The following is a 24,094-nucleotide window of genomic DNA, read 5'->3' on the forward strand; positions in this document are numbered from 1 at the left end:
TAATGCATAATCACAAAGTGTGGGGTTTTGCCTTTCTTTCCATTGATATGCTTAGTCCCCAATCTGTGTTAATACACATGAAGATGAGAAAGGCACTGACTCTTTCATTGGGGCTGGTCTTTTTAATTTGGTTTCTCTAAGGCCGTTGGGGATATGTGACAGGAAGGTCTCACTCTGACCTTTCAATGTTTTTTTTTTATCTTGGTGTGACCTTATGCCATGAGACTATCCCGGATCAACAAACCCTTTTCACTTCTGTCATCATGTGAATTCGGAGGTTCAATAACTCTTATCAGCACAGTCGTTTTTGAAAGGTGTCACAAATCACACCAGCTTAGTCAGAACGATGACAAACCAGCTCGTCAAGGCAGATGTTCAGTTCATTAAAGCATTTCTATGGGTCACACAAGGTGGCAAGAGTCAAGTCGTCGTAGATTCTTTAAAAGGGCTGGGGTGTCACATTTCTAATTGCTAAAATAAAATCTAGTCAGATTATCACTAACAGTTAGTTTATCTTAATGGAATTTCATTCTGTTGCATCATACTTTTCTTCAGGAATAGATGTCAACCGTTTGTCAATCTCTTTGTCCCCTTTCACCCAAGATGATTGACGGTAAAATATTTGTCCCTCAGTCCTGCAGTGCAGACTAGATGAAACAGTAGAGTTCCCTAGCCAGTTCTTCTTTGACCATGTGTGGAGTGATCATCATTCCTGATGATGTGTTGTTCCCTTTGAATAACCTTTGAGCACCACAACCCCTCATACCACTCTCTCTACTTAACGCCCTCTCCTCCCCTGCTGACGTGTTCTCCAGCTGACTTGATTCTAATAACATGTCTGTTTCCAGCAGATGGCAGAAAAGACATCCAGAGGAGGACAGCAGGAAGGCTTATTCTCTGAGGGAGAATAGCCCTCTTAATAACCATGACAACCCTTTTGAAAAGGGAAATATTTTAAAACTGTGTGGGGAACTCTCTGAAGAGGCATGAGAATGAGAAACATTTTGTAAATGTAGTGTTGATTATTAATGCATGCTGTTAACTCACCATTGCGTTTGGGGGAAATAGAGCGTGTATTATTCATGTAGCCTTTGTTCTTAATCTCTTGGCTGGGACTTATCTCTTTTTCCCCTCTTGTCCCTCCCTCCCTTCCTCACACACACTGCGGTGGTCTGGTGATAGAATGAGGTGTTCCCTGAGCCCCTTTTCACCTGGACCCGGGTCGGGGGCCGTCTGCTGGACGGGAGTGCCGAGTGGGATGGGAAGGAGCTGATTTTGGAGAGAGTGCCAGCCGAACTCAACGGCTCCATGTACCGCTGCACAGCCCAGAATCCCCTGGGCTCCACGGACACGCACACTCGCCTCATCGTCTTTGGTACGTGTCCAAGCTCATCACCATATTCTCTAATCCTAGAGAGCATTGCAGAAAATCTAAAACTTAACACTAATTCTTATTCATGGGATATTTTATTCCCACTATTCAAATGAATATCTTTATTCAAATTTCAAACACCATTAAATTTGTGTTTCAACGGTTAATATTATTCATCCACATACTGTAAAGTGTTAAGCATCGCATTTATGTAAAAAAAAAAAAAAAAAAAAGAAGAGATTTGTGGCCATTTTTAGACATGAATTATCTATGCAAACTAAGTGCATGATTAATAAGTGATTGTATCACTAAATGACTCAACAATGCCTCTCCAACAAAGGCTGATTTACATAAGTGAGTAATGCCTCTCATCTGGGTGAGTAAAAATCCAACAGCCATTAGAATCCCACAAGCAGCGTGTATTGTACCCATATTCTCCAACACTGACTGCTACTAATCACATGAGAGGCCCATAATATAATAAATTATATTTTTTGTTGACAGTGTCATCCCACCTCTTTGTTCAACGACCCACCACGTGCAAGCTAGATCAGTCTTTTCATGATGTGCTATTTATCGCAGTCCCAGTTTGCTTTAGTTGATGTGGGAGTTGGACTGCTTGCTGACTATTACTCTTGTACTGTATGTCCTGCTGCCCTGGATGTGTTTACCCTTGAGCCCTTTGGAATTAAAACTGATCAGAGGCCTGTCAATCATAGCTGCTCTACTTTAAGCAAATCTGCTGCTCCGAGGATGAATGACTTCTCCTATGTATTATATATTCTCTACTCTCATTTTAGAGATAACTGCTGTGCAAGAGATGGAACTGATATACACTGAATGTACAAAACATTAAGAACACCTGCTCTTCATACGAGATAGACTGACCAGGGGAATCCAGTTTAAAGCTATTATTCCTTATTGGTGTCACTTGTTAAGTCCACTTCAATCAGTGTAGATGAAGGGGAGGAGACAGGTTAAAGAAAGACGTTTAAGCCTTGAGAATATTGACACATTGTGTGTGCCATTCAGAGGGTGAATTGGCAAGACAAAATATTTAAGTGCCTTTGAACAGGGTATGATAGTAGGTGACAGGCTCAGCAGTTTGAGTGTGTAAAGAATTGCAACGCTGCTGAATTTTTCACACTCATCAGTTTCCCGTGTGTATCAAGAATGGTCCACCACCCAAAGAACATCCAGACAATTTGACACAACTGTGAGAAGCATTGGAGTCAACATGGGCCAGTATCCCTGTGGAACGCGTTCGATACCTTGTAGAGACTGTTCTGGGGTCAAAGGGGGTGCAAGTCAATATTAGGCATGTCTTCCTAATGTTTGGTACACCCAGTGTAAATTGTAGTCTAAACGCGTTCATATGTTCAAGGGCTAGTGTCCAGGGTTAACATATTCACAGGACATGGTAATCTGCTTACATTGCTATAATGTAACTAAGAAATGATCTGTCCATGATTTATAAATCCCCACCTTGACATCCTTCCGTGAGCACGATTTAGAAAATGTCAGAAATGTACAAATTGTTGGAAGGGCTCAAAGAGCCTCCTTCTAGGGAAACTGCCACTTTGGGAAGGTGTTACCTTGGGGAGCGTTTTGGTAGAAAGAGCACTAATGCTTATTTAACACCCGGATGCCCGATCAGTTGTCATCGGCTATGTGTGGAGTGTAGGCTATCTGTCTGTGTCTATATCCTAGATGGCTTCCACTCATACTTAGGGGAGCTAAATGGTGATTGAGTGACCTTGGCACCATCCCCCGTGGCCTTGAAATGAGACACTTTTCTCTCCAGGGACAGGGTGGATATTTGGAGCTCTGCTCACTTGGCTAACTGTTCATTATACATCATCAGGTATAATAGAGTATAAGGATGGGATGCTATTGAGACTCTCCACTGGCAGAAAGCAGTACTCATATCTTAATGATGAACATCTCCAAGCACCTTAGATAAAATACCCTCAGTGATTACACTGAAGTGACTCAGCAGTGAAGAGGCGGGCTGTCACAAACCCACTGATTTCTCTCTGTCTTTGTGGACTGAGTGGGGAAATCACATGTGGATGCTGAAAGACTAGCAGTTTGGTGAGTTTGTTAGAATAGGAGCTCTGCTGTTGCCTTCTTGTCGGACCACTGTTCTAACTGCTGCTCTGGCTTGTTCTGTCAGAGAACCCAATGTTCACAGCTCTATTAATACAGACTCACCAGGGGGATGTTATTTTACATGAGCTTTAGGAACAGCTCTCTATTTTCTCCTCATCACACTTATTTAGCCTATTTCTCTCTCTCTCTCTCTCTCTCTCTCTCTCTCTCTCTCTCTCTCTCTCTCTCTCTCTCTCTCTTTCTCTCTCTCTCTCTCTCTCTCTCTCTCTCTCTCTCTCTCTCTCTCTCTCTCTCTCTCTCTCTCTCTCGGTCTCTCTCTCTATCTCTTGCTCTCTCTTGGTCTTGGTCTCTCTCTCCCTCTCTCTCCGTTTCCCCTTCATGTCTCTCAACAGAAAATCCGGCCATGATGAAAAACACTCAGAATCCTAACAGTAAGTATGGCAGCTATGAAGACGATTGACAGAGAAAGTTTCTATTGTTGTCTTTTAAAAAGCATTTCTCCTGTTTGTTTGCTTCTCACACATTTCTCAAGATGTAGTTGAAGACATCTGCAATGACAAGCATGCAATTTGTATCCAAAATGGCACAGTAACAAAGGACTTCTAGCTACTTCTTGGTTAGCGTTTGATGTATAAGCAAACTGACGACAGGTGTAGACATGTCTATCATTCTATCATCAACACAAGGGAACAGATTAACCAGAAATCTCTCCCCTCTATGTTCAGATACAATCATGTTTCAGTCACTATCCACTTTTATCACTTTGTGAGAACTGTGAGATTAGAGTTGTATCATACCCAGTGTGAGGCCTCATTTGCAGCACCTCAGATTATCATATGTAAAGATAGGGGATTATCAGAGGAAGCCCATAGGTATATGAAGGCTCTCTCTCAGTCGCTTTCTCTTTCTGCTGCTCTGCTTGCCGTATCTTACGGATGTATATTTGAATATGCAAATGATCCAGCAAGCACAGGGGCAGGTGTGCCACAGCAAGGACAGAATCAGGTCAACGTGGAAGCCACCGATCGCGGTGCGAGGCAGTGCGAGGCACAGACATGACTCGCATGCAAGTCAAATCGATGTAGAACATGGCCCGAGAGGTCGCTGCACACATGTCTGAACGCTCAGTGGCTGATCGGCCCACTCCTCCCCCTGAGTGTGTGGGAAGATCACCCTATCAGTCAGTCAGAACAGGGGCTACAGCAGAGCAACAAACCAAGCTCCTCTTCCATCTCTGTCAGAGCTTCAATGCTCTGGCTGTCCTAACAAATGTTTTAGAATATTGATGATAATGGAAATTAACTGAGGGATAGAGACACAAGGGAAGGAGTGAAGGCAGTGGCCATAGTAGTTGTTTTTATTGCAATCCTACTTAAACAACTGGAGAACATGAGGCTATTTCAAGTGTAGTTCTAGCAGCAATATCATTTTAGTGGAGAATGGGTTAAGCTGCCATAAAAGCAAAGAGACAGAATTGCCAAATGTCCTTGTATTGAAAGTCGTTACCAGGGGATAACATCGGACCAAATCTGCTCTGTCAGTACATGATTTGGTTTCATTTAGTTTAACATTATGGCATAGAGGTTGAAAACAAATATAAATGTTTTAATTGAAATTCAAGTCTGCTTTGTCTTAATTATTTAGATTTAGTTTAGTTTGTGTGTGTCTAGTGATTGGATATTATAAATAGTGATCTGACTATGTCTTCCTCTGGCCCTTGCAGATGGAACCCCTCGCATGGATGTGCTTGGACCTATATGGATGGTGCTGGCCCTGGTCCTCACAGTGACTGTGGAACTGACGTGAAACCTTCCAGCCAACACACTCAATGCACACATACACAACACACACACACGTACACACACACACTCACACACACACACACACACACACACACACACACACACACACACACACACACACACACACACACACACACACACACACACACACACACAAACATATCCCAAGCCCCTCCAACACACACCCACACCACACACACAGTCCTACAAGCCTTTTCCAGTCATCCAACAGGCCCTCCATACGTCAGTCTTTCAGGAACCAGTGCCACCACCCGATGGCCCTCCACTCTGTTTTTGTAATGAAATAATAACCAAGATTATAATATAAAGAAAACAGCATAACGTACTGAACATGAGAATAACCACCTCCAGTATACCCCTTCCCCACACCTTCTTTTTTGTTTATTGTCCCACCTCTGCCTGTTGATCAATAAAAATCAGTTGCTAAAAAAGGGGGAAAAAAGCATTTGGGTTTGTTTTGATATGTTCAAACATTGCAGGAGTTGACTGTGTAGAGAGACATGAACCGACCGGTGTTGGCAGGCCCACCACATTGACCCCACCCAATTGTCCCATTCACTGGGCTGTGCTGTACCCAATCTTTAAACTACAGATGAACAACTGGCAACTAAATACTCAATGAGAACATTGTTTTTTATTGCTAATCGGTTGTTGTTTTTTTCGGATGGCTTGGAATGTGCAATAGGACTAAACGCAAAGAGAAAATGGATAATCTTCTTTTTGAGTGTATTTTGTGTACATCCGCGTAAATATTGAAGATAATCAGAGGTTTTATGGGTTCAGGTTAGGAATGGTTGATGAAGAGTTGTGAGGGTTTGCAGCAGCTCACAGCCTTTGTTTGTATTTTCTCATCCTTTCTTGCTGTTTCAAGAGATAATCCTATAGGCTGTCAGGACAGAATCATCTTTAAATGAGGATAGAAAAACAATGCAAGTACAGTATCTTACATTATGTCCGCCGTTCGGGGTTGTGGTGCATGTGACGTTTGACAATTCTTTCTCCTTTTCGTGTGTTGCAGTGCTCAACATCTCATTGTCACTGGCCTGTAATCCAGTTATTTACTTGTTGCATACTATCTTAAGTGACCTGCGTTGTGTACAATATGTAACTCTTCCCCCTGACATCTACTAGTAGGGTCATGTTATCCACCATTCCAGGAAGATGCTCACCCGACGCAGAGTGTAAACAGGGTTGTTGCATTTGTTTCATATCACCTGTATTAAAATGGAGAGATTATCAAATCATTTGGTTTGACTTTACTTCTACAACCTAACTGTGTTTAAAATTACATGCAGTAAACTACCTTATTGTCTTTACCATGGAAGATAGATAAACCTACTTAATTCATTCTTACTTCTAAAGGCCTACTTAATCACATCTTGGATAACAGGATGTCAATATACATACAAAACCGTTAGAATAATCCCATCCCAGAATAATGAGGAATCTAATGTATACAGTAACGGTTACAGTAACCGTTAGTTACTCTACTTTGAGGTCATGGTTAAGTGTATATGGATGAATTTGGCTGGGATATTTGATGATCCTTCCAGACGTTTTTACCTCCAGAATATCCCTTGGGCCATATTTTCTTTACAGAATATCTATACTAAAGCTGGCGATTAACACATGATTTAGCTGCCCTTCACAACTTTTCAAATCTGTCTTGGCCTTGTCTGAAAGACTCTGGAAATAATTAGGTTGGAATATACAGCATTCTGACATTGCCATTAACCCATTTCTACGGCTCTGTATGTTTGTCTACGCTCCCCTGTCACACTGTGAGGGGTTTGTTACTGCAAAAGAATCCTGCGTCAGAAATTCTGGAGAATTGCAATTTAAACTATTCTAGATACACCGTGTATTAAAGGATTGAGGCTTAAACCAGCAGAGAGGTAAGAGGGGAGACTTTTAGGGCTTAATAGAATGGATAGTGCCATCCTTATGAGGATGGGGTCGTCTCACCTTGCTAAATTACAATCGGGCGGATTGGCCATCTGGCAATTCTGGCAAATGGGTGTTCTGGTTGAAATTTACACACAGAAATATTTTATATATATAAATAAAACAATAAAAAGTGACACGGCTGGCAGGCCCATGGGTCTGTTAAGATTTATTTTTAAGATGTTTGCGCAATTTCTCTGTTATACTCATCTATAATGAGCCTTTGACTGATCAGTTGGCAATGGCCGGCCCCGGTTTTGTGATAGGCTAAGCTGAGGTCACGCAACATTTAAAGTCAAACGTGACGTCAGCAAAGAGACATGCTCCAACTCTGTCATCAGTTAAGACAGGCAAGATCATGGATCATATAAAAATATAAGGGTGCCTATAAATTTAGAAAGAGCAAATTCTACATTTTCACCTCACTCAGAACTTCCTATTTTTTGGGCGGCTAAAACCATAATTTGGTCAAACAGTAAAGTTCATTATTCTCATGATTCCTGTAATGAAAGTGTCTGCTCTGCCGCTGTGCTTGTTTTGCTGTGGCCTGCTGCTGTGATGAGCGAGCCACTCTCCTCTCCCCCATGCACTAGAGAGAAAAATGGGATCTGATTCTATAACAAAAACACAGCTTTGGAAGTTATGTCCCCCTTTTTCCTGTCGAAGCGAGGATGGTATCAGATTTCTGTAGGTATGGTTGAGAAACACTATACTGTAATGCCCAATGTTATGTTTCAGCACAGAGAACCGGGACAGAAGTAACACTTTTTGTCTTTCCTATTTACTCAGAAATTGATAGAGCTAGGGCCACCATATTTTATGACAAACGTATATATGTCCTCTACCTTTAGAAAGTGTCATTTCATTTCTAGGTTAATTGAGGTGAAACGAAATAAGTCGAAAACTGAACTATCGCAAATTTACTTTTGTACCTACCGGTGGGGCTGAAGAAACACAGGCTTGGGATGGAAGTAACGGCAGGCGAGAAGTGCATGTTTATTATTTGTAATGCTCATTACTTTCAACAAATGTACTATAATCCATCATTTCATGTTGGATCGTTTTGATTCAATAAATAAGGTTATAGGTTTGATACTTAAGAAAATGAACCATGAGTCACAATGCAATTTTCCAACCACAATATTTTGCCTTATAATATTAATCAGACTAAAATGGATCACATAATAGCTATATTAACCATAATGTTCTCATCTCACTTTAATAGGAATGTAGTAAGAGATGTTTTTTCAAAATGTTCAATGACTATTCCAGCTTAGCCTTACCAATGTTACTTCCGCACCACCACTCTCTCTTGTAACTTCTCCCTGGCTAGCATCCAAGATTACCAAGAATTTCAAACTTAAGCTGTCATTTAGTCACTAGTATTGGTTAAGACAATAAAATGTGTTTGTAACCTTAAAAAATGAAACAAAACTACAACAACATAAAACACTTCCAGATCTTTTTATTCATTTTTTTTCGCTCAACAAAATTGGCGGAGAGCACAGATATGAGGGCTTGTGTGGATAAAATGCCAGAGACCAATTCTTGTCCCAGTCCGCCCTTGAGTACAATGCACATTCAATTGTTTTAGAGATGAGTGCTGAGTAGCTAGGGAACAGTATGAGGGGAGGATATGAATGATAATTTGTAACTATCTTTTCAGTATTGTGTATTTGGATTCAAGAGGCACGTCATACTTTTCTTGTTCTTTTTTTAGAAAACAGCTCCAAAAGCTATGATGAATGCATTAGGAAATGTGTATATTGTCTATCACTTTACTGCCTAAGTAAAATGCACATCATTACTTTGTTTACAAAATGATAAAGTCTGTGAGTTCAGGATATACTAATTTGTTTTCCTGATCATGTTTTTTAGAGTCCACCTGAGGAAACGATGTATCTAGTCTCTAACTTACAAAAAGTACATATGTACAGTGCATTCGGAATGTATTCAGACCCCTTGACTTTTTCCACATTTTGTTACGTTACAGCCTTATTCTAAAATGGATTAAATCGGGGGTGTTTTCACCCAATAACGTACACACAATATCCAATAATGACAAAGCAAAAACAGGTTTTTAGAAATGTTTGCAAATGTAATAAAATAAACAAAATGTAAATACCACATTTACATAGGTATCCAAAACCCTTTACTCAGTACTTTGTTGAAGCACCTTTGGCAACAATTACAGCCTCGAGTCTTCTTGGGTATGATGCTACAAGCTTGGCATACCTGTTTTTGGGGAGTTCCTCCCATTCTTCTCTGCAGATCCTCTCAAGCTATGTCAGGTTGGATGGGGAGCGTCACTACACAGCTATTTTCAGGTCTCTCCAGAGATGTTAGATCGGGTTCAAGTCTTTGCTCTGGCTGGGCCACTCAAGGACATTCAGAAACTTGTCCCGAAGCCACTCCTGCGTTGTCTTGGCTGTGTGTTTAGGGTCGTTGTCCTGTTGGAAGGTGAACCTTTTCCACGGTCAGAGGTCCTGGGTGCTCTGGAGCAGGTTTTCATCAAGGATCTCTCTGTAGTTTGCTTCGTTCACCATTCTCTCGATCTTGACTAGTCTCCCAGTCCCTGCCACTGAAAAACATCCCCACAGTATGATGCTGCCACCACCATGCTTCACCGTAGGGATGGTGCCAGGTTTCCTTCAGACGTAATACTTGGCATTCAGGTCAAAGTGTTCAATCTTGGTTCCATCAGACCAAATAATCTTGTTTCTCATGGTCTGAGAGTGCCTTTTGGCAAACTCCAAGCAGGCTGTTGTGCCTTTTACTGAGGAGTGGCTGAGGAGTGGCCACTCTACCATAAAGGTCTGATTGGTAGAGTGTTGCAGAGATGGTTGTCCTTCTGGAAGGTTCTCCCATTTCCACAGAGGAACTCTGGAGCTTTGTTAGAGTGACCATCAGGTTCTTGGTCACCTCCTTGACCAAGGCCCTTCTCCCCCGATAGCTCTGTTTTGCAGGGCAGCTCTAGAAAGAGTTTTGGTGGTTCCAAGAATCACTGTTTTCTTGCTGCAGCAATGTTTTGGTACCCTTGGTTTTTGCTCTGACATGCAGTGTAAACTGTTGGACCTTATATAGACAGGTGTGTGCTATTTCAAATCATGTCCAATCAATTGCCTTTACCACAGGTGGACTCCAATCAAGTTGTAGAAACAACATGATTAATGGAAACAGGATGCACCTGAGCTCAATTTCAAGTCTCATAGCAAAGGGTCTGAATACTTATGTAAATAATATGTTTTTTTAATACATTTTCAAAAATGTCTAAAAACCTGTTTCTGCTTTGTCATTATGGGGTATAGTGGGTAGATTGATAAAGATTTTTTTTTTATTTCATCCATTTTTAGGATGAGGCTGTAACATAACAAAATGTGGAAAAAGGGAAGGGGCTGAATAATTTCAGAAGGCACTGTATGTGGATGTTCATTGAAGGCCCATCTATGATAAAAGAGATAGTGGACCAAATAAAAGCACACATCCTGGCTCTATTGTGTTTGTGTCGTGTTCCGGATATTTGTAGGGCATGCATATCTGATGGCCAACAGAGGAAATATATGTAATCATGCTTGTAATGTATGCAATATATCTTTTTCACAAGTACATAACAAAATACACATAAACACATCAATTGCTTTATCTTTTCACACGTCAGTGCTAAACTTGTAATCAGAATGGCCTTACGGTAATTACGCCCTCTGATAGTCATGTATAGCTATCGAGTTCACTTTCCCCTCACCCTACCTTATCTTAATCTATTACACATTCCACCTATCCTCCAAAAAGAACCCTTACGGTTATATGGTTCACCTTAAATAGTTATGGCTGTTTAAACTGTTTACATTTCCCATTTCCTGTCCATATCTTATCACAATATCATTTCACAGGAGGAGAAGAGGTGAAAGTGTCTCCATACAACACTGCACATGCTGGCAATCATTTTGTTCTGCAGTGCTCCTGAATGGTACACCTGAGATGGCGGAGGCAGTGAGGAGAATGAGCTGCCTTTGTGTGACACCAGTGAATTATTCACGACTAACCACGCCGGCTGAATCCAGATCCCTTTATGGGCATCTGGAGTCTATGCTATCAGATGGCCAAATAGTGTCTATGTCACAGAGGACACCGGCCAAATGGCTCCCTGCAGGACACACCTCCCTGAGATCATCGCATCGCTGCCGGCCCAGCTCTTTGTTATGACCCTGGCCTCGGTCAAGCGTGTCGTTATCGGCAACACAAATTACAATTTGACAGCTTAACTGCGTTGACTGAGTGACAGGACTCAGGCGTGACAGAGATGTATGTATTGTATGTCAACGCAGTCTATAAATATGGATGATATTGTCAGATTCATACAGTCAACATTCCTTTTTGGCATTGAGGCTCTGTCTTACAGTACGTGTTCATAACAGTGTGTGATAGAAATGCACTTACCCAGTCATTGTTTTTAGAAGTCTGTGCTTAAATGTATAGTTCATTTCTATAAGAACATGATCCCTGGCCTCTTTTCCTGTTGTAGCTGAGCCAAAACAAATGTGTTGTATAGTGAAAGATATTTCATCTTTAGTTTTGTCTGTGCAAACAACTGTATCCTGGTCATGATGTCCTTAAATGTGACCAATCAGCCTTTCCCACGCCTTAGTCAAACCACGTCTTCAGCAGACAGCAGACTGTCATGTGTTTGAACTGGATCATTATTTTCTTGTTGACATAGGTCTGAAATAGAGACATATGATCCAGGCCACTCCTACAAATACAGTCATGTAAACGTTAGACTCAACAGCACTATAGTCTGAATCTGTGTTTAACCTTGTGGTGATATAGTTTCCAAATTGTTCAAACACTTAATTAAACCACTCAGTAAACAACATGATAAACTCATCTTGTGATGAGACAACAAATGTAAATATGTACACTGGAACTATCTAAGTATGACTGTTCTCTACGACATAGTGAAGGCCAGAGCAAACATGATCACCTGTTGCAGGTGGATTGTGACCGCTGCCCCGCCCCAGCAGCGAGAGATGCAAATAGTGTTGGTATCAGTTTACAAGTTGTCCAGAGAGAAGAGAGAGAACAGACACAGTCATCAGACCTCTACAGCCTGCAGGTTACCAGCTACCATTGGCTAAGATGCACTGAAAAGAAATACCCAGACAAAAAGGTTGTTCACCTTGGCAACTCCTCCGTTTAGTCATGCCCATAGCAGATCTGCTGGGTGTCCAGTTCGACATGCAACTGCTGGGGAAGCTGACGTGTTCCGTGGCCGCTGTTCTGCTCATCTCCTGGGCTTACAGGTTCTACAGCTCGAGGGGTACAGCAGCTAAACCCCAGCTCTATGTGAGGCCTCCTCCAGACAGGCCCACTGAAGCACCCATTGGAACCTGTCTGAACTGCAAGATGGAACTGCGAGCTCCAAGCACAGCCAAACATGACACAAGAAGTGATGGGGACAAACAGCCTGGCCACTCACAGAGTGATGACCTGACACCTGACAAGACCAATACAGGGACAGGGAAAGGAGAAGTGACCCAGATTGAAGAAGCAGGCAAGTTCACAAACACTAAGGAAATGGCTGCATTGCAGGAGGAATCGAATGTAGAGGAGGACAACAGCTTGGAGTTGGAGGAAGATTTCCCCGTGTTTGTTGAGGAGGCTGAGATTAAGACCAATAATTGTATGTTTGGATCCATCTTGAAACTCCCTGATCCTAATGACAGTGGGCTGGCCAGCCCATCAGGCCGTCGATCCCCTTGCTTTCTGCAGAGGCTGGAGGGCAGTGTGGGGCTGGGTGTCGGCAGAGAGCTGCGGCAGGACCTGGGGCTCCAGGGGGCCTACTCCAGCTTTCTCTCCAAGGCAGAGATCACAGTGGAGGATGCCAACCTTGTGATGGAAGGACCTGGGGACCAGAGCATTGTGCGGGGAAAGATCTATGAATACTTTGTGGAATCTTCCTCGCACTCCATCACAGACTCCATATTGGGTCAGTTTGAGGGGAATTCACTGGACTCACAGTCTGTGAAATTTGGAAGCCGTGGCAGCAGCCTCACTGAGCCTCCCTCGTCCCTAAGCCCCATCATCATGCGTGATCTGGTTTTGCCGCAGAGTCCTGATGAGAGGCCGTTCTCACCAGTTAGTCCGGAGCCCACATCTCCCATCAAGCCGGGTCTCATACGCAAGGAGAGCTACCTCACAGCGGCTGAACATTCAGAACTCCTGATCACCTCTCTGATACCCAGAGCCTCGACCCAGCTGAGGCCCCACTCTCAGGCCTATTCATCAGGGGATCCCAGCCCTGTCACTCCCCTCAGTCCCATGACAGACACCAGGGGCCCCAGTGCATGGGAGAAGCCCAGCCTAGAAACCATAGCTGGGGCTAGATTTGTAAATCTGCCTCAAGAAAACATGGGCAGCTCAGAGTTGGAGAGCTTAAAGGCCAAACTTGATTTGGGCAACTGCATGGAGGTGCTGGAGCTGTCTAAGAAGCATGGGCAGGCCCCTCTGCAGCAGGCAGCCCTCAGAGTGATGTCTGACAACTACCTCCAGGTCCTCAGGGACCCAGGTCTGTATGGGATGCTGAGAGCAGGCGAGCGGGATGAGATTCAGAAACAGCGCATGAGAGGAAGGCAGTTCTTAGTGGCAGCCAACATGGTCCCTCAGGACTGGGTGGGGAGTAGTCCTCAAGGGACAAAAACAGAGCAGCGAGCCACCAACAAGCCATACAGTGGTCTCTACTGCTATGATGATTATATAGACAGCTGGCACCCATTGTGTCCCATCCCGCAGGAAGTCATCTCCAAAGGCTGTGCCGTGTGCACTATGGACAACTACTTATTTGTAGCAGTGGGGGGCTGCCAGCAGGGCGCAGACAGAGAGATGAAGCCTTCCAAGAGAGTGTTCTGCTACAACCCTGTAACGTCCATTTGGAAAGAGATCAGTCCTATGAATGAGTCCAGGCCCCACTGCAAACTGGCAGCCCTGCAGGGCTGCATCTATGCCATCGGAGGGGAGTGTCTGTCTACCGTAGAGCGCTATGACCCCCGCTCTGACAGATGGACTTTTGTGGCCCCACTGCCCAATGATACATTTGCTGTGGCCCATCATGTCACGGTGTGCAATGGGGAACTCTTTGTTCTAGGGGGAACACTGAGATACACACTGTTGCGCTACAACCCAAAAACCAATGTGTGGAGGAAAAGCGCAATAACGGGAAGCAAAATGAGGACCACCGAGATAGTGGGAGTAGGAAACTTTCTGTATCGATTTGATGTCAACCCACAGCTAGGCATCAGTGTGTACCGCTACCACACCGTGGCACGACTATGGTATGAATGCTGCACCAAACGCCTCGCCCACTGCCCTGCATTTCAGTGTGTTGTTGTGGACGACACCATCTACTGCATATGCCACCAGTTCACCATGAGGTTCCTGGCTGATGAGATCTCTCCGAGCTTCGTAGCGGATGATTTGAGTGTCCTCACTGCAGCTAAGGGCATCCTTTTCCCCTTTGTACTCTCACTTCCTGATAAGAAAGCTCTCCAGACCAGTGTGTGACCAGGAATGATTCTCCTCAGCACAGACAAGGTCAGAGCAGTGAGGGAGTATCTCGTGTTTTTATGCACCCAGGCCATTTCCATAGCTGAGAGTGTCCTACTGGGAAGCACAGCTGTCTTAATCAGAGGCAATGAAAGTAAAATATTAACGCCATTAATGGTAATTAGACTACTGCTTGTTTAGATTTATTCAGGGTGTACTGCCATAGAAACTCCATGTTTTTGTGAAAGCTGCTTGTTCTTTTCATTTCCCTCCTCCCTTGCACTACCGAGTTACTTCTAAATCATGCAAATATAAAAAAATAATTAATAAACAAGTCTTAAGTTAATTCACTCAACCATAATGCTTTGGAGTACTGGGTTGATATAATAATAATCCATCACAGTAGGCAGCTGTGTAGGGTACAAACATTACTCACACAGGACTGGACTCAATACAATTATCCACAGTTGGTCTGTAAATATGACATGATGTAGAAGGTTGTGACAGGGCATAATGTACTGTATGTGAGCTTCAATAAACAAAAGTCCATGCTACTTTTGAATCTCTTCTAAGGTTGGAGTATAGTATTCGCCTGTTTTCTTCTGCTGTTGTTTTCAACATTGTTGATATTAGAAGTTATTCATGCACCAACATAACGAATGACTCTTGATTTTATAAACACATATTTATCGTTACATTTGTACAATATTAATCAGCAGAAGAAAGAAATATGCAAAAAAATTATAAAAAACTGAAAGCAGTTTGTTCAGCATTGTGTCGGGCATTTAAGTCATGTTGTTGAATCATCACTTAAATGAAATGTGCTTTCCTTCCTGACAGTGACTGATTTTCAATGATAAGTCATCAACAATTTAACAAACAGAGCTCTGCTGTGTGATGTGTCGTGTCTGACTGCAGAGTAAATCAATGAATTTGTAGGATGATAGATGTGGCGGTTAATTGATGTGTTGCATAATTACATCAACAATACACATGTTTGAATGAATGTTTAAATGTCTAATAGTTTTTTCATTCAAATCAAGCTGTCTCACAAAGAGCAATCATAGACTAAGAATAATTGAGTGGCACGACACCCTTGTCTGGGATTCCATTGTGTGACATGTCGCTATAGCGCCATCATGTGGTCTGACTAACCAAACATACAAAGGAGTAATTGATAACACATGATCTACCCACATTTTCTGACTCACACAAAAATCAACTTAAGTATTGAAATGAGTAACGGAGAGGCGGGCAGAGGGCTGCACTAGCTGAGGCAGCAGGAGAATAGAGACACAGATGGTTGACCATCAAACACATAAGCATCTTTTATTCCTCCTAATTAAACACTTTGATTCCCTGTAATTAAACACCTAATGGAATGGGAGTTAGACAGGTCCCCTCAGAGTTTGCCTTGCATCACTCATTGCTCCTGATATGGACACACAGGTCAGCTCTGACATCAACACTAGGCTAGGGTATTTGGTATTTTGGTATTTTATTAGGATCCCCATTAGCTGTTGCGAAGGCAGCAGCTACTCTTCCTGTGTCTACACAAAACATGAAACATGACATAATACAAAACATTAGTAGACAAGAACGGCAAATAGCGAAACAGCAAATTGAAAATATTAAGTGCGAGGTAAATAATTAGCATGTGATTATCCTAAATGTTCAGATGTGTTTTGCGGACACTCCTTCCCTTCCTGCACGCACGCACGCACGCACGCACGCACGCACGCACGCACGCACGCACGCACACACACACACACACACACACACACACACACACACACACACACACACACACACACACACACACACACAGCCTAGATTTCAAGAGATTATAATGAGACTCCTGTTTAATTTTCTGCATATTTTGATATCCCATATGTTCTGCTTCATTTAATTTTTCATGCCTTAGAGCACGGAGTATTGAAACAGCGTGTGAGGCGCCATCTCAGGGCCCGAGCTCTGTGTCTACACAACAGACAGGGGAGGGAGGAGGCTGGCGGAGACTGAGTTGTCTGGGACCTGTCTGCAGGGCCGTTGTTTCAGATCCATGTCCTTGTTGATTCGATTGGCAGGATGGAGCTTACTGGAGTGGCCTCGTGGCACACTGGCGAAGCGGGGCTGGCAGAAAGCACTGAGTGGGTACTTCTGGTACGCTGACCTATACACACTCAGCGCAGGGAGGGGGGACTGCTGCTGATCCAGACGGACCTGTCTAGACTCCACCAGGCCAAAGTTAGTTGGAGGTGCTGGAAGGGAGAAGGGAGGGAGAGAGAGAGAGGGCTCAGCTGTTATAGTGCTGCAGTCATTAATTATATCTGTGACAGATTTGGAACAATCCAAGGCCATTTATTCTGCCTGAACTTTAATTGTTGAACACTGCATCTTTGTTCTTCCCGGATTTTCTTTACTTGAGACTAGTTTGTAATTACAGCTGACATTTTTCTGTGCCACAGTCAATTAAATACAAGCTTTTTATAATTCAAACATACTGTGTGATGATTTTTTACCATATACAAGTGGGTTTGTCAAACCAAGGTGCTGTGTTCCGTATGGGTTTTGCACTCAAAACTTGGTTGAACCAATGCTTTAGAAAGGGGTTATTCTAATGTTGACTTCCTTTCTTACCCAAGCTTGGGTGGTCAGACTTCTCTGGCGTCCACGCCAGCCTGTCTGGATGCCAGGAGCGCAAGGGAGGCAGGGTGGAGGTGCCCTGGCGCCCATACATCTCATCATAGAGGGTGACCAGGTAATGGGAGGGCAGCGTGCCGTGGTGGGAGAGAAGCAGCTTAGCGGGAAGGCCCTGGAACGCAATGCAACACACTATTCTACTGGCCATCCATTGCTTTAAAAGCAATGGCAGATTGCACACTGTTTCTTTGATTGATTAGCCTTCTTTGATTGATTAGACTTTTAGGGCTAACTTGACTAGCATTTTGCTAACGCTAATGATATCATGATCCTGCTGTTTAAGACTGACCTCAGCTTTCCGCAGCGCCTCTCGTCTGAGGATGACGTCTGGCCGGTGGTCCCACTGTGGCTGGTAGTCTGCACGGTTGGTGCTGTTGGCTGTCTTACACTCTCGAGTGAACTGTCTCGGACAGACAGGGTAAATAGACAGGAAGAGGAGGAGGAGGGGGTGAGAGGAGGAGAGGAGGGATTGCTCAGCCACTTAAGCATGAGCTCAGCAAAGCTCACACTTCACCATCGATCCATGCTGTTGTACAGTATTTCTAAAGACATCCCTCTAGTCAGATCCTGAAGCAGCAGCCCGCGGCCCTGCCTGGCGTCAATGCAATTAGACTGCCTCTTGAGTCTCTCACACTGGGAGTCTGTGCTGATGTAGCTTAACTGAAGCCCTCTAATTATTTTTGTATAGATTTGCAAACCGACAGAGAAGCAGCAGAACCATTGGAAACCAGCCATTGAACTAGTTTGTTGAAGATCTTTGGCTACAGAAAGCAGGAGGTACAGCACATTCTCACACTCAGTGCAGGTTTTTCTTGTGAGAATCTCATTTGGATCGAAAGGAAAGGCTGCTGTACCCACGCTTTGCTGTAATTAAAACTCTTAATAATGACTTTTGATGACTCTTGCCAAATGTTGCATTATTTGATGAATTAGCAACATTCATCACAGGCAATGCATGATAGCAACAGCAATTAATTGAAAATCCCTAAATAAATTATTAAAAACCATACCTGAAACTTCTCTTCCACCCAGTTGCCAATTAGAACATTGTTTGCATACTTCTGCTCTATTCTCCAGCCAGGTTGGGTCCATTTATCATAACTCTTTTCCTGATTTCCCATACTGTATGTGGTACTGCACATGGTGTCAAATACGTCTGATTAAGAGCTGGTTTGGTCCTAATATTAGAGCATAGTTAGATCAAACAGAACGGATGATGGTGCATTTCACCTGCTCCCATTGTGACATGGGAAGAGGAAGCTCGGTTGCTATGGATACAGCAAACATTCTGTGACTGAAACAGAATAGTGGAACAGTAGTGGAGGCAAACTGAAGGCAAATGACCTGCATTATGATAACACTTGGTGCAGTACTTTAGAATGGTGCTGTATTTTTGAATGTCAGAGTATTCTGGAGCAGTTAGCATATAGCTCATACATGCAATACACGTCTTCATTTAAATCATAATGAACATAATTGGATACATCTTTCTGTAGAAATGAAAATGAATGCCTTAACAGGTTAAAATAAGAGTAAAACATGTTCTAAGCTGTGTAGGAGTTTATTAGCTTTGCCTGTAAACAGAACAAAGTCACTTGCCAGGAACATGAAAAATCTAATCTCAAAATAATCCCTATTAAATTTTAAGCGTTTTTACGTAGTTTAAAGTTCTATCTACAGCCCATGTTGCAGATGGGAAAGTTAACCAGCCTATTTTTTTATTCCATTAGTCTAAGGAAGCGGTCTGGCATGTGATGCCATGTGACTTCCAGTTCCAGGTCCAGCAGCCACTTCCTGTACAGGATCCCAACATCCCTCAGCATGTCGTACACACAGGTCAGGATAAAGGCCGGTGGGGTCAGACGAATAACAGTGTCATCCTCCAGGAGTGGGGACACCTCCGGATCCAGACGGTCTTTGATTTTGTGGTACACCTCTCTGTTGTAATCAACGCTGAGTGTACATGCTGGCGGTGGCACCGCACCCTACACTCAGGAGGGAGGTGTTCTGGGGAGAACCACTCCTTGAAGGCCAGCCTCATCTCAGAAGGGATGTGGTTCCCCTTCAGCGCATCCTGGCACACTGACGTGTCCCCGTTGAGATACTGCAGGAAGTAGAATGCCATCCAGCCACAGAACAATATGGGCACAGCATGATTCTGCTGGTATGAAGGCAGGTTGAAATCTGCCATCTGCAAAACTGGGTAGATGAGGACCTGGGCACAGGGAGACAGCAGATGTCCATTCTTTCTCTTGGCCAGACGCTGTCACAGTATGGCTGCCAGGTTTCCCCCAGCACTATCACCCCCGACTGCCACTCTTCCCGGGTCCACCCCGAACTCTGCCTCTGCCACAGACAGGAAGTGACACATTACAGTCTCAGTCATCCAGCTGAGTGGGATACTGATGTTCAGGGATAAGCCGGTATCTAAAGAGGGTAGAAAAAGGAGCAACATGTCTTTGACAACTTCACAGCCCTTTTCACTGTATTGATCTGCTTTGGAAGCACATTTTGAGTCAGTGAGTCAGAAAGTAAAAGTTACCCAACAGAAACCACTGTGGTTTCAGCCTCTTTGGCAATGTGCCTGCAGACCTCATCTGCAGTATCTGATCACAAGAAACAGAACATTAGTGTTAGACTAGAGTAAACAGAGAATGAAGCTTTTCTTTTTTTATATTAGCAGGCCCCTATTGTAAGATAAATAAGCAACATTATCTAGACATCTGGTTTTTCTTAGGTCATCTACATGTCTATGCTAGGTAAAGCTCCGCCTTATCTCAGTTCACTGGTCACAATGGCAACACCCACCCGTAGCACACGCTCCAGCAGGTGTATCTCACTGATCATCCCTAAAGCCAAAACCTCATTTGGCCGCCTTTCCTTCCAGTTCTCTGCTGCCTGCGACTGGAACGAATTGCAAAAATCTCCGAAGTTGGAGACTTTTATCTCCCTCACCAACTTTAAACATCTGCTATCTGAGCAGCTAACCGATCGCTGCAGCTGTACATAGTCCATCGGTATATAGCTCACCCAATTTACCTACCTCATCCCCATACTGTTTTTATTTTATTTACTTTTCTGCTCTTTTGCACACCAGTATCTATACCTGCACATGTTCATCTGATCATTTATCACTCCAGTATTAATCTGCTAAATTGTAATTATTCGCTCCTATGGCCTATTTATTGCCTACCTCCTCATGCCTGTTGCACACAATGTATACAGATAATTTTTTTCTACTATGTTATTGACTTGTTTATTGTTTACTCCATGTGTAACTCTGTGTCAAAAAAATTACATTCTCAGGTCAAAAACACAAGTCAGAACACAGCCTCTCTATTCTCTCATGTGTTTTCAGGTCCTCTGACTGGGAAAATGACTTTCCACAATGAGAGCAGTGGTATGTCTCTGTTCACACTCTGTTCACACTGCTATGCTTTATCTTGGCCAGGTCGCAGTTGCAAATGAGAAATGGTTCTCAACTGGTCTACCTGGTTAAATAAAGGTGAAATACATATATATTTTTTAAATAACCTACAGCCCATCCTCCACCATTGATATACACCAGGCCCTTCCACAGGACCAGTGAGCCAGCTGTGGGCTCATACACTCTGACTGGCACCTCAGAGAAAGTGAGTTCCGTCACATGTAGTATAGGGGGAACTGGTCTCCAGGAACCGTCTTCTGAACCACCTGGGGAACCTGACCTGATGACAGACGAACTTAGATATAAGGTTAACATGAACCATTGTGAAGTGAAATATTTTCCAATTGCCACAATATAGCTTTGCTTTTCTTGTTGCTTGCACACTAAGCAACAATGAATGCAACAACATAATGAATAACCAGTGACACAGTTAAGGTGTTACCAGAAGGTGGACTACAGTACAGTACTGTGAAAACTCTGCTTGAGTGTCCTTACCGGAACAATGACTTTGACTTTTTGTCATTTATTGTTCTCTTATCAACACCATTGAAGTTTATCAGTGGTTAGTGTACATTGAAAGGACAAACATCTTTTAAAAGAGCTGAGTTCTCTTTTTAATACTATTCAAGTACGAGGATGTTTTTCTTTTCACCAAGGAATACATTAAATAAATTATTTTTTCAGAGACTTGAACGTGATTTGACTGCAGAAAACATCAAATAATAAGCACTAACAATTCCATAGATAGATACACACCACAATTGCTATGCCAACAAACATGCCATGAACTACATGTAGTTTCCCTCGATTTGCAACCCCTTGAGGAATGTCTGAATTCATCAGCTCAGAACACAGTAGACCAATTACCAGGCTGAAATCAAGGCAGCAAAGCCAATTATTAAAATTGCAGTGATGATGTCCATGGTGCTTCTAGTGTGATCCCAGGTAGGCTACAGTAGAAATAGCTAAGTCATTAGGTATGCATGTTTTATCCAGTTGCTTTGGTTTTATTTGCCCCTCCTACATCTTTGTGTACACCCTGCTCTGAACTTGTTCTATCTAAGTGACTTTGAGTGGCAGTAACAAAGCGACATTCATTATTTTATTCCATGTATTTTATGGACTCAAGCAATTAGATACATTTAACACATATTTCACAATTAGCTATTTTTATGAATATACAGTCTCCTAATTTGTATAAACACAGGATAGAAGTTAATACATTTTTAATGTCCTTTAAAAAATGAAAACTGCTTTCACATTTATTGTGAAGCAGAGGATCTGAACTTTCACTGTTCATCTGTAGATGGCAGTGATGGCTTGAGTGATAGCAGACCATGTTCCCTAGTCTAGACAAGTGGCAACAAAATGCATGGTATTTGGAATTGAAAACATATCAATGTGTTGTTGTTTACAAAACAATTGATGTTCATAATAATTCAGAATTAAATATAAAATATATACAGTACCAGTCAAAAGTTTGGACACATCTTCAGTTCAAGGGATTTTCTTTGTTTTTACTATTTTCCACACTGTAGAATAATAGTGAAGACATCAAAACTAGGAAAAAACACATTTGGAATAAAGTAGTAACCCAAAAAGTTTTAAGGTTTTAGATTTTATGTTCTTCAAAGTAGCCACCTTTTGCCTTGATGACAGCTTTGCATATTCTCTCAATCAGCTTCATGAGGAATGCTTTTCCAACAGTCTTGAAGGAGTTCCCACATGTGCTGAGCACTTGTTGGCTGTTATTCCTTCATTCTGTGGTCCAATTCATCCCAAACCATCTCAATTGGGTTGAGGTCGGGTGATTGTTGAGGTCGGGTTACTGGCCAAATAGCCCTTACACAGCCTGGAGGTGTGTTTGGTATGGGATGGCGTATCGCTGCAGAATGCTGTGGTAGCCATGTTGATTAAGTGTGCCTTGAATTCTAATTCTAAATGGAACCAAAAATCTCAAATTTGGATTAATCAGACCAAAGGATAGATTTCCACTGGTATAATGTCCATTGCTCATGTTTCTTGGCCCAAGCAAGTCTCTGATTCTTATTGGTGTCCTTTAGTAGTGGTTTCTTTGCAGAAATTTGACCATGAACATTTAACACGTTTTCTGTTACCTCATGATTCCATTTGTGTAATTTCATAGTTTAGATGTCATTACTATTATTCTACAATGTAGAAATAGTAAAAAATAAAAACTTGAATGAGTAGGTGTGTCCAAACTTTTGACTAGTACTGTATATATCTCTTACTTCAATGCCTTGTGATTTGTAATTCTGTGCAATGTGCAAGAAAATGACAGCAACTGGAGCTGTGTTCTAGGACTAGCCAACCATTTAGCTGTCAGAGTCTCAGCCTTCGGAGAATCTGAACCCAGTATAAAGCTCGCATTGTAAAGCTGTTCTTTCAACCCATCACAGTTTCAGCAGCTATACCCAGTAAAAGTGACAAGGCCTGCGCCAAAAATAACATGCTGGAATCTTGTCGGTAGCCCATGAATTCACTGGATTTGTTTAGAAGGTATTTATACAGGTCTCTATTTGCCACCTTGACAAGTTTCTGGGACTGACCCATTTCTGTATTGTCACAGAGAACGATGTGATATATCAATACATCAGGGGTCTTCACAGTCCCCCATCTTCATTGTGAATTATTATTAACTTATATCACATGAAGTAGTATGTAATTATGTCTGCCAGAATTATATAACCTAAAAGCTCATGGGAGGTTTACTTATTCTAACGTAGCAGGCGTAAAGGAAATACCTGAAACTAGATCTCCTACATACTTTTCAGAGGAGGTTCTCTTCTGCACTGTTCAACGAATCCAGTAAATGTAGAGGAGATAAGATGGAGTGTCGCCTTGTTAACATCCAAAAGCGGAAGTTGCATCACAGGCTCTCTATCCATTTCACTTGAAAACCGGGATTATCGTCTGGGGCTGCTTTTCAATGTTCAGGCCAGGCCCCTTAGCTCATGTGAAGGGAAATCTTAATGGTACAGCATACAATGACATTCTAGACTATTCTGTGCTTCCAACTTTGTGGCAACCGTTTGGGGAAGGCCCTTTCCTGTTTCAGCTTGACACTGCCCCCGTGCACAAAGTGAGGTCCATACAGAAATGGTTTGTCGAGATCGGTGTGGAAGAACTTGACTGGCCTGCACAGAGCCCTGA

The 24,094-nt window shown here is 42.7% G+C and overlaps 3 protein-coding genes and 1 pseudogene across 4 annotated transcripts in view; 2 read left to right on the plus strand and 2 right to left on the minus strand.

Annotated features, from left to right (window-relative positions):
• The window catches only part of LOC110494440 (immunoglobulin superfamily member 21), a 275,341-nt gene extending 268,790 nt beyond the window's left edge, over window positions 1-6,551 (plus strand). For both annotated transcript variants that reach the window (XM_036950494.1, XM_036950495.1), the window contains exons 8-10: window positions 1,183-1,375; window positions 3,877-3,915; window positions 5,208-6,551. In XM_036950494.1, coding sequence (XP_036806389.1) covers window positions 1,183-1,375; window positions 3,877-3,915; window positions 5,208-5,290 — 315 coding nt within the window. In that variant the 3' untranslated portion in view covers window positions 5,291-6,551. The remainder of the gene's footprint in view (window positions 1-1,182; window positions 1,376-3,876; window positions 3,916-5,207) is intronic.
• Window positions 6,552-10,615: 4,064 nt separating this feature from the next.
• On the plus strand, window positions 10,616-15,550 carry klhdc7a (kelch domain containing 7A). The gene has a single exon (XM_021569479.2). The coding sequence runs from the start codon at window positions 12,451-12,453 to the stop codon at window positions 14,806-14,808; it is 2,358 nt and encodes a 785-aa protein (XP_021425154.2). The 5' UTR covers window positions 10,616-12,450; the 3' UTR covers window positions 14,809-15,550.
• A 555-nt stretch (window positions 15,551-16,105) lies between these two features.
• On the minus strand, window positions 16,106-18,729 carry c17h1orf158 (chromosome 17 C1orf158 homolog). Its single transcript, XM_021569480.2, has 4 exons — window positions 18,504-18,729; window positions 17,783-17,893; window positions 17,431-17,605; window positions 16,106-17,051 (listed from the first exon to the last, which is right to left on the minus strand). The coding sequence occupies exons 1-4, from the start codon at window positions 18,633-18,635 to the stop codon at window positions 16,771-16,773; spliced, it is 699 nt and encodes a 232-aa protein (XP_021425155.1). The 5' UTR covers window positions 18,636-18,729; the 3' UTR covers window positions 16,106-16,770.
• A 400-nt stretch (window positions 18,730-19,129) lies between these two features.
• Window positions 19,130-23,042, minus strand: LOC110493240 (annotated as a pseudogene).
• Between the last annotated feature and the right edge of the window lie 1,052 nt (window positions 23,043-24,094).

Source organism: Oncorhynchus mykiss, chromosome 17, assembly GCF_013265735.2.
Source record: "Oncorhynchus mykiss isolate Arlee chromosome 17, USDA_OmykA_1.1, whole genome shotgun sequence".
NCBI classification, from domain to species: Eukaryota; Metazoa; Chordata; class Actinopteri; order Salmoniformes; family Salmonidae; genus Oncorhynchus; species Oncorhynchus mykiss.

What these genes read in the sequence shown, in the direction of transcription:
- klhdc7a (XM_021569479.2), top strand. Translation starts at nt 12,451, where the DNA reads ATGCCCATAGCAGATCTGCTGGGTGTCCAGTTCGACATGCAACTGCTG.
- c17h1orf158 (XM_021569480.2), bottom strand. Translation starts at nt 18,635, where the DNA reads ATGTGCAGTACCACATACAGTATGGGAAATCAGGAAAAGAGTTATGAT. An exon ending in GGGTGGAAGAGAAGTTTCAG is followed by an intron (nt 17,894 to 18,503) that starts GTATGGTTTTTA and finishes TGTCCGAGACAG; the next exon opens with TTCACTCGAGAGTGTAAGAC. An exon ending in GTCTGACCACCCAAGCTTGG is followed by an intron (nt 17,052 to 17,430) that starts GTAAGAAAGGAA and finishes TCTCCCTTCCAG; the next exon opens with CACCTCCAACTAACTTTGGC.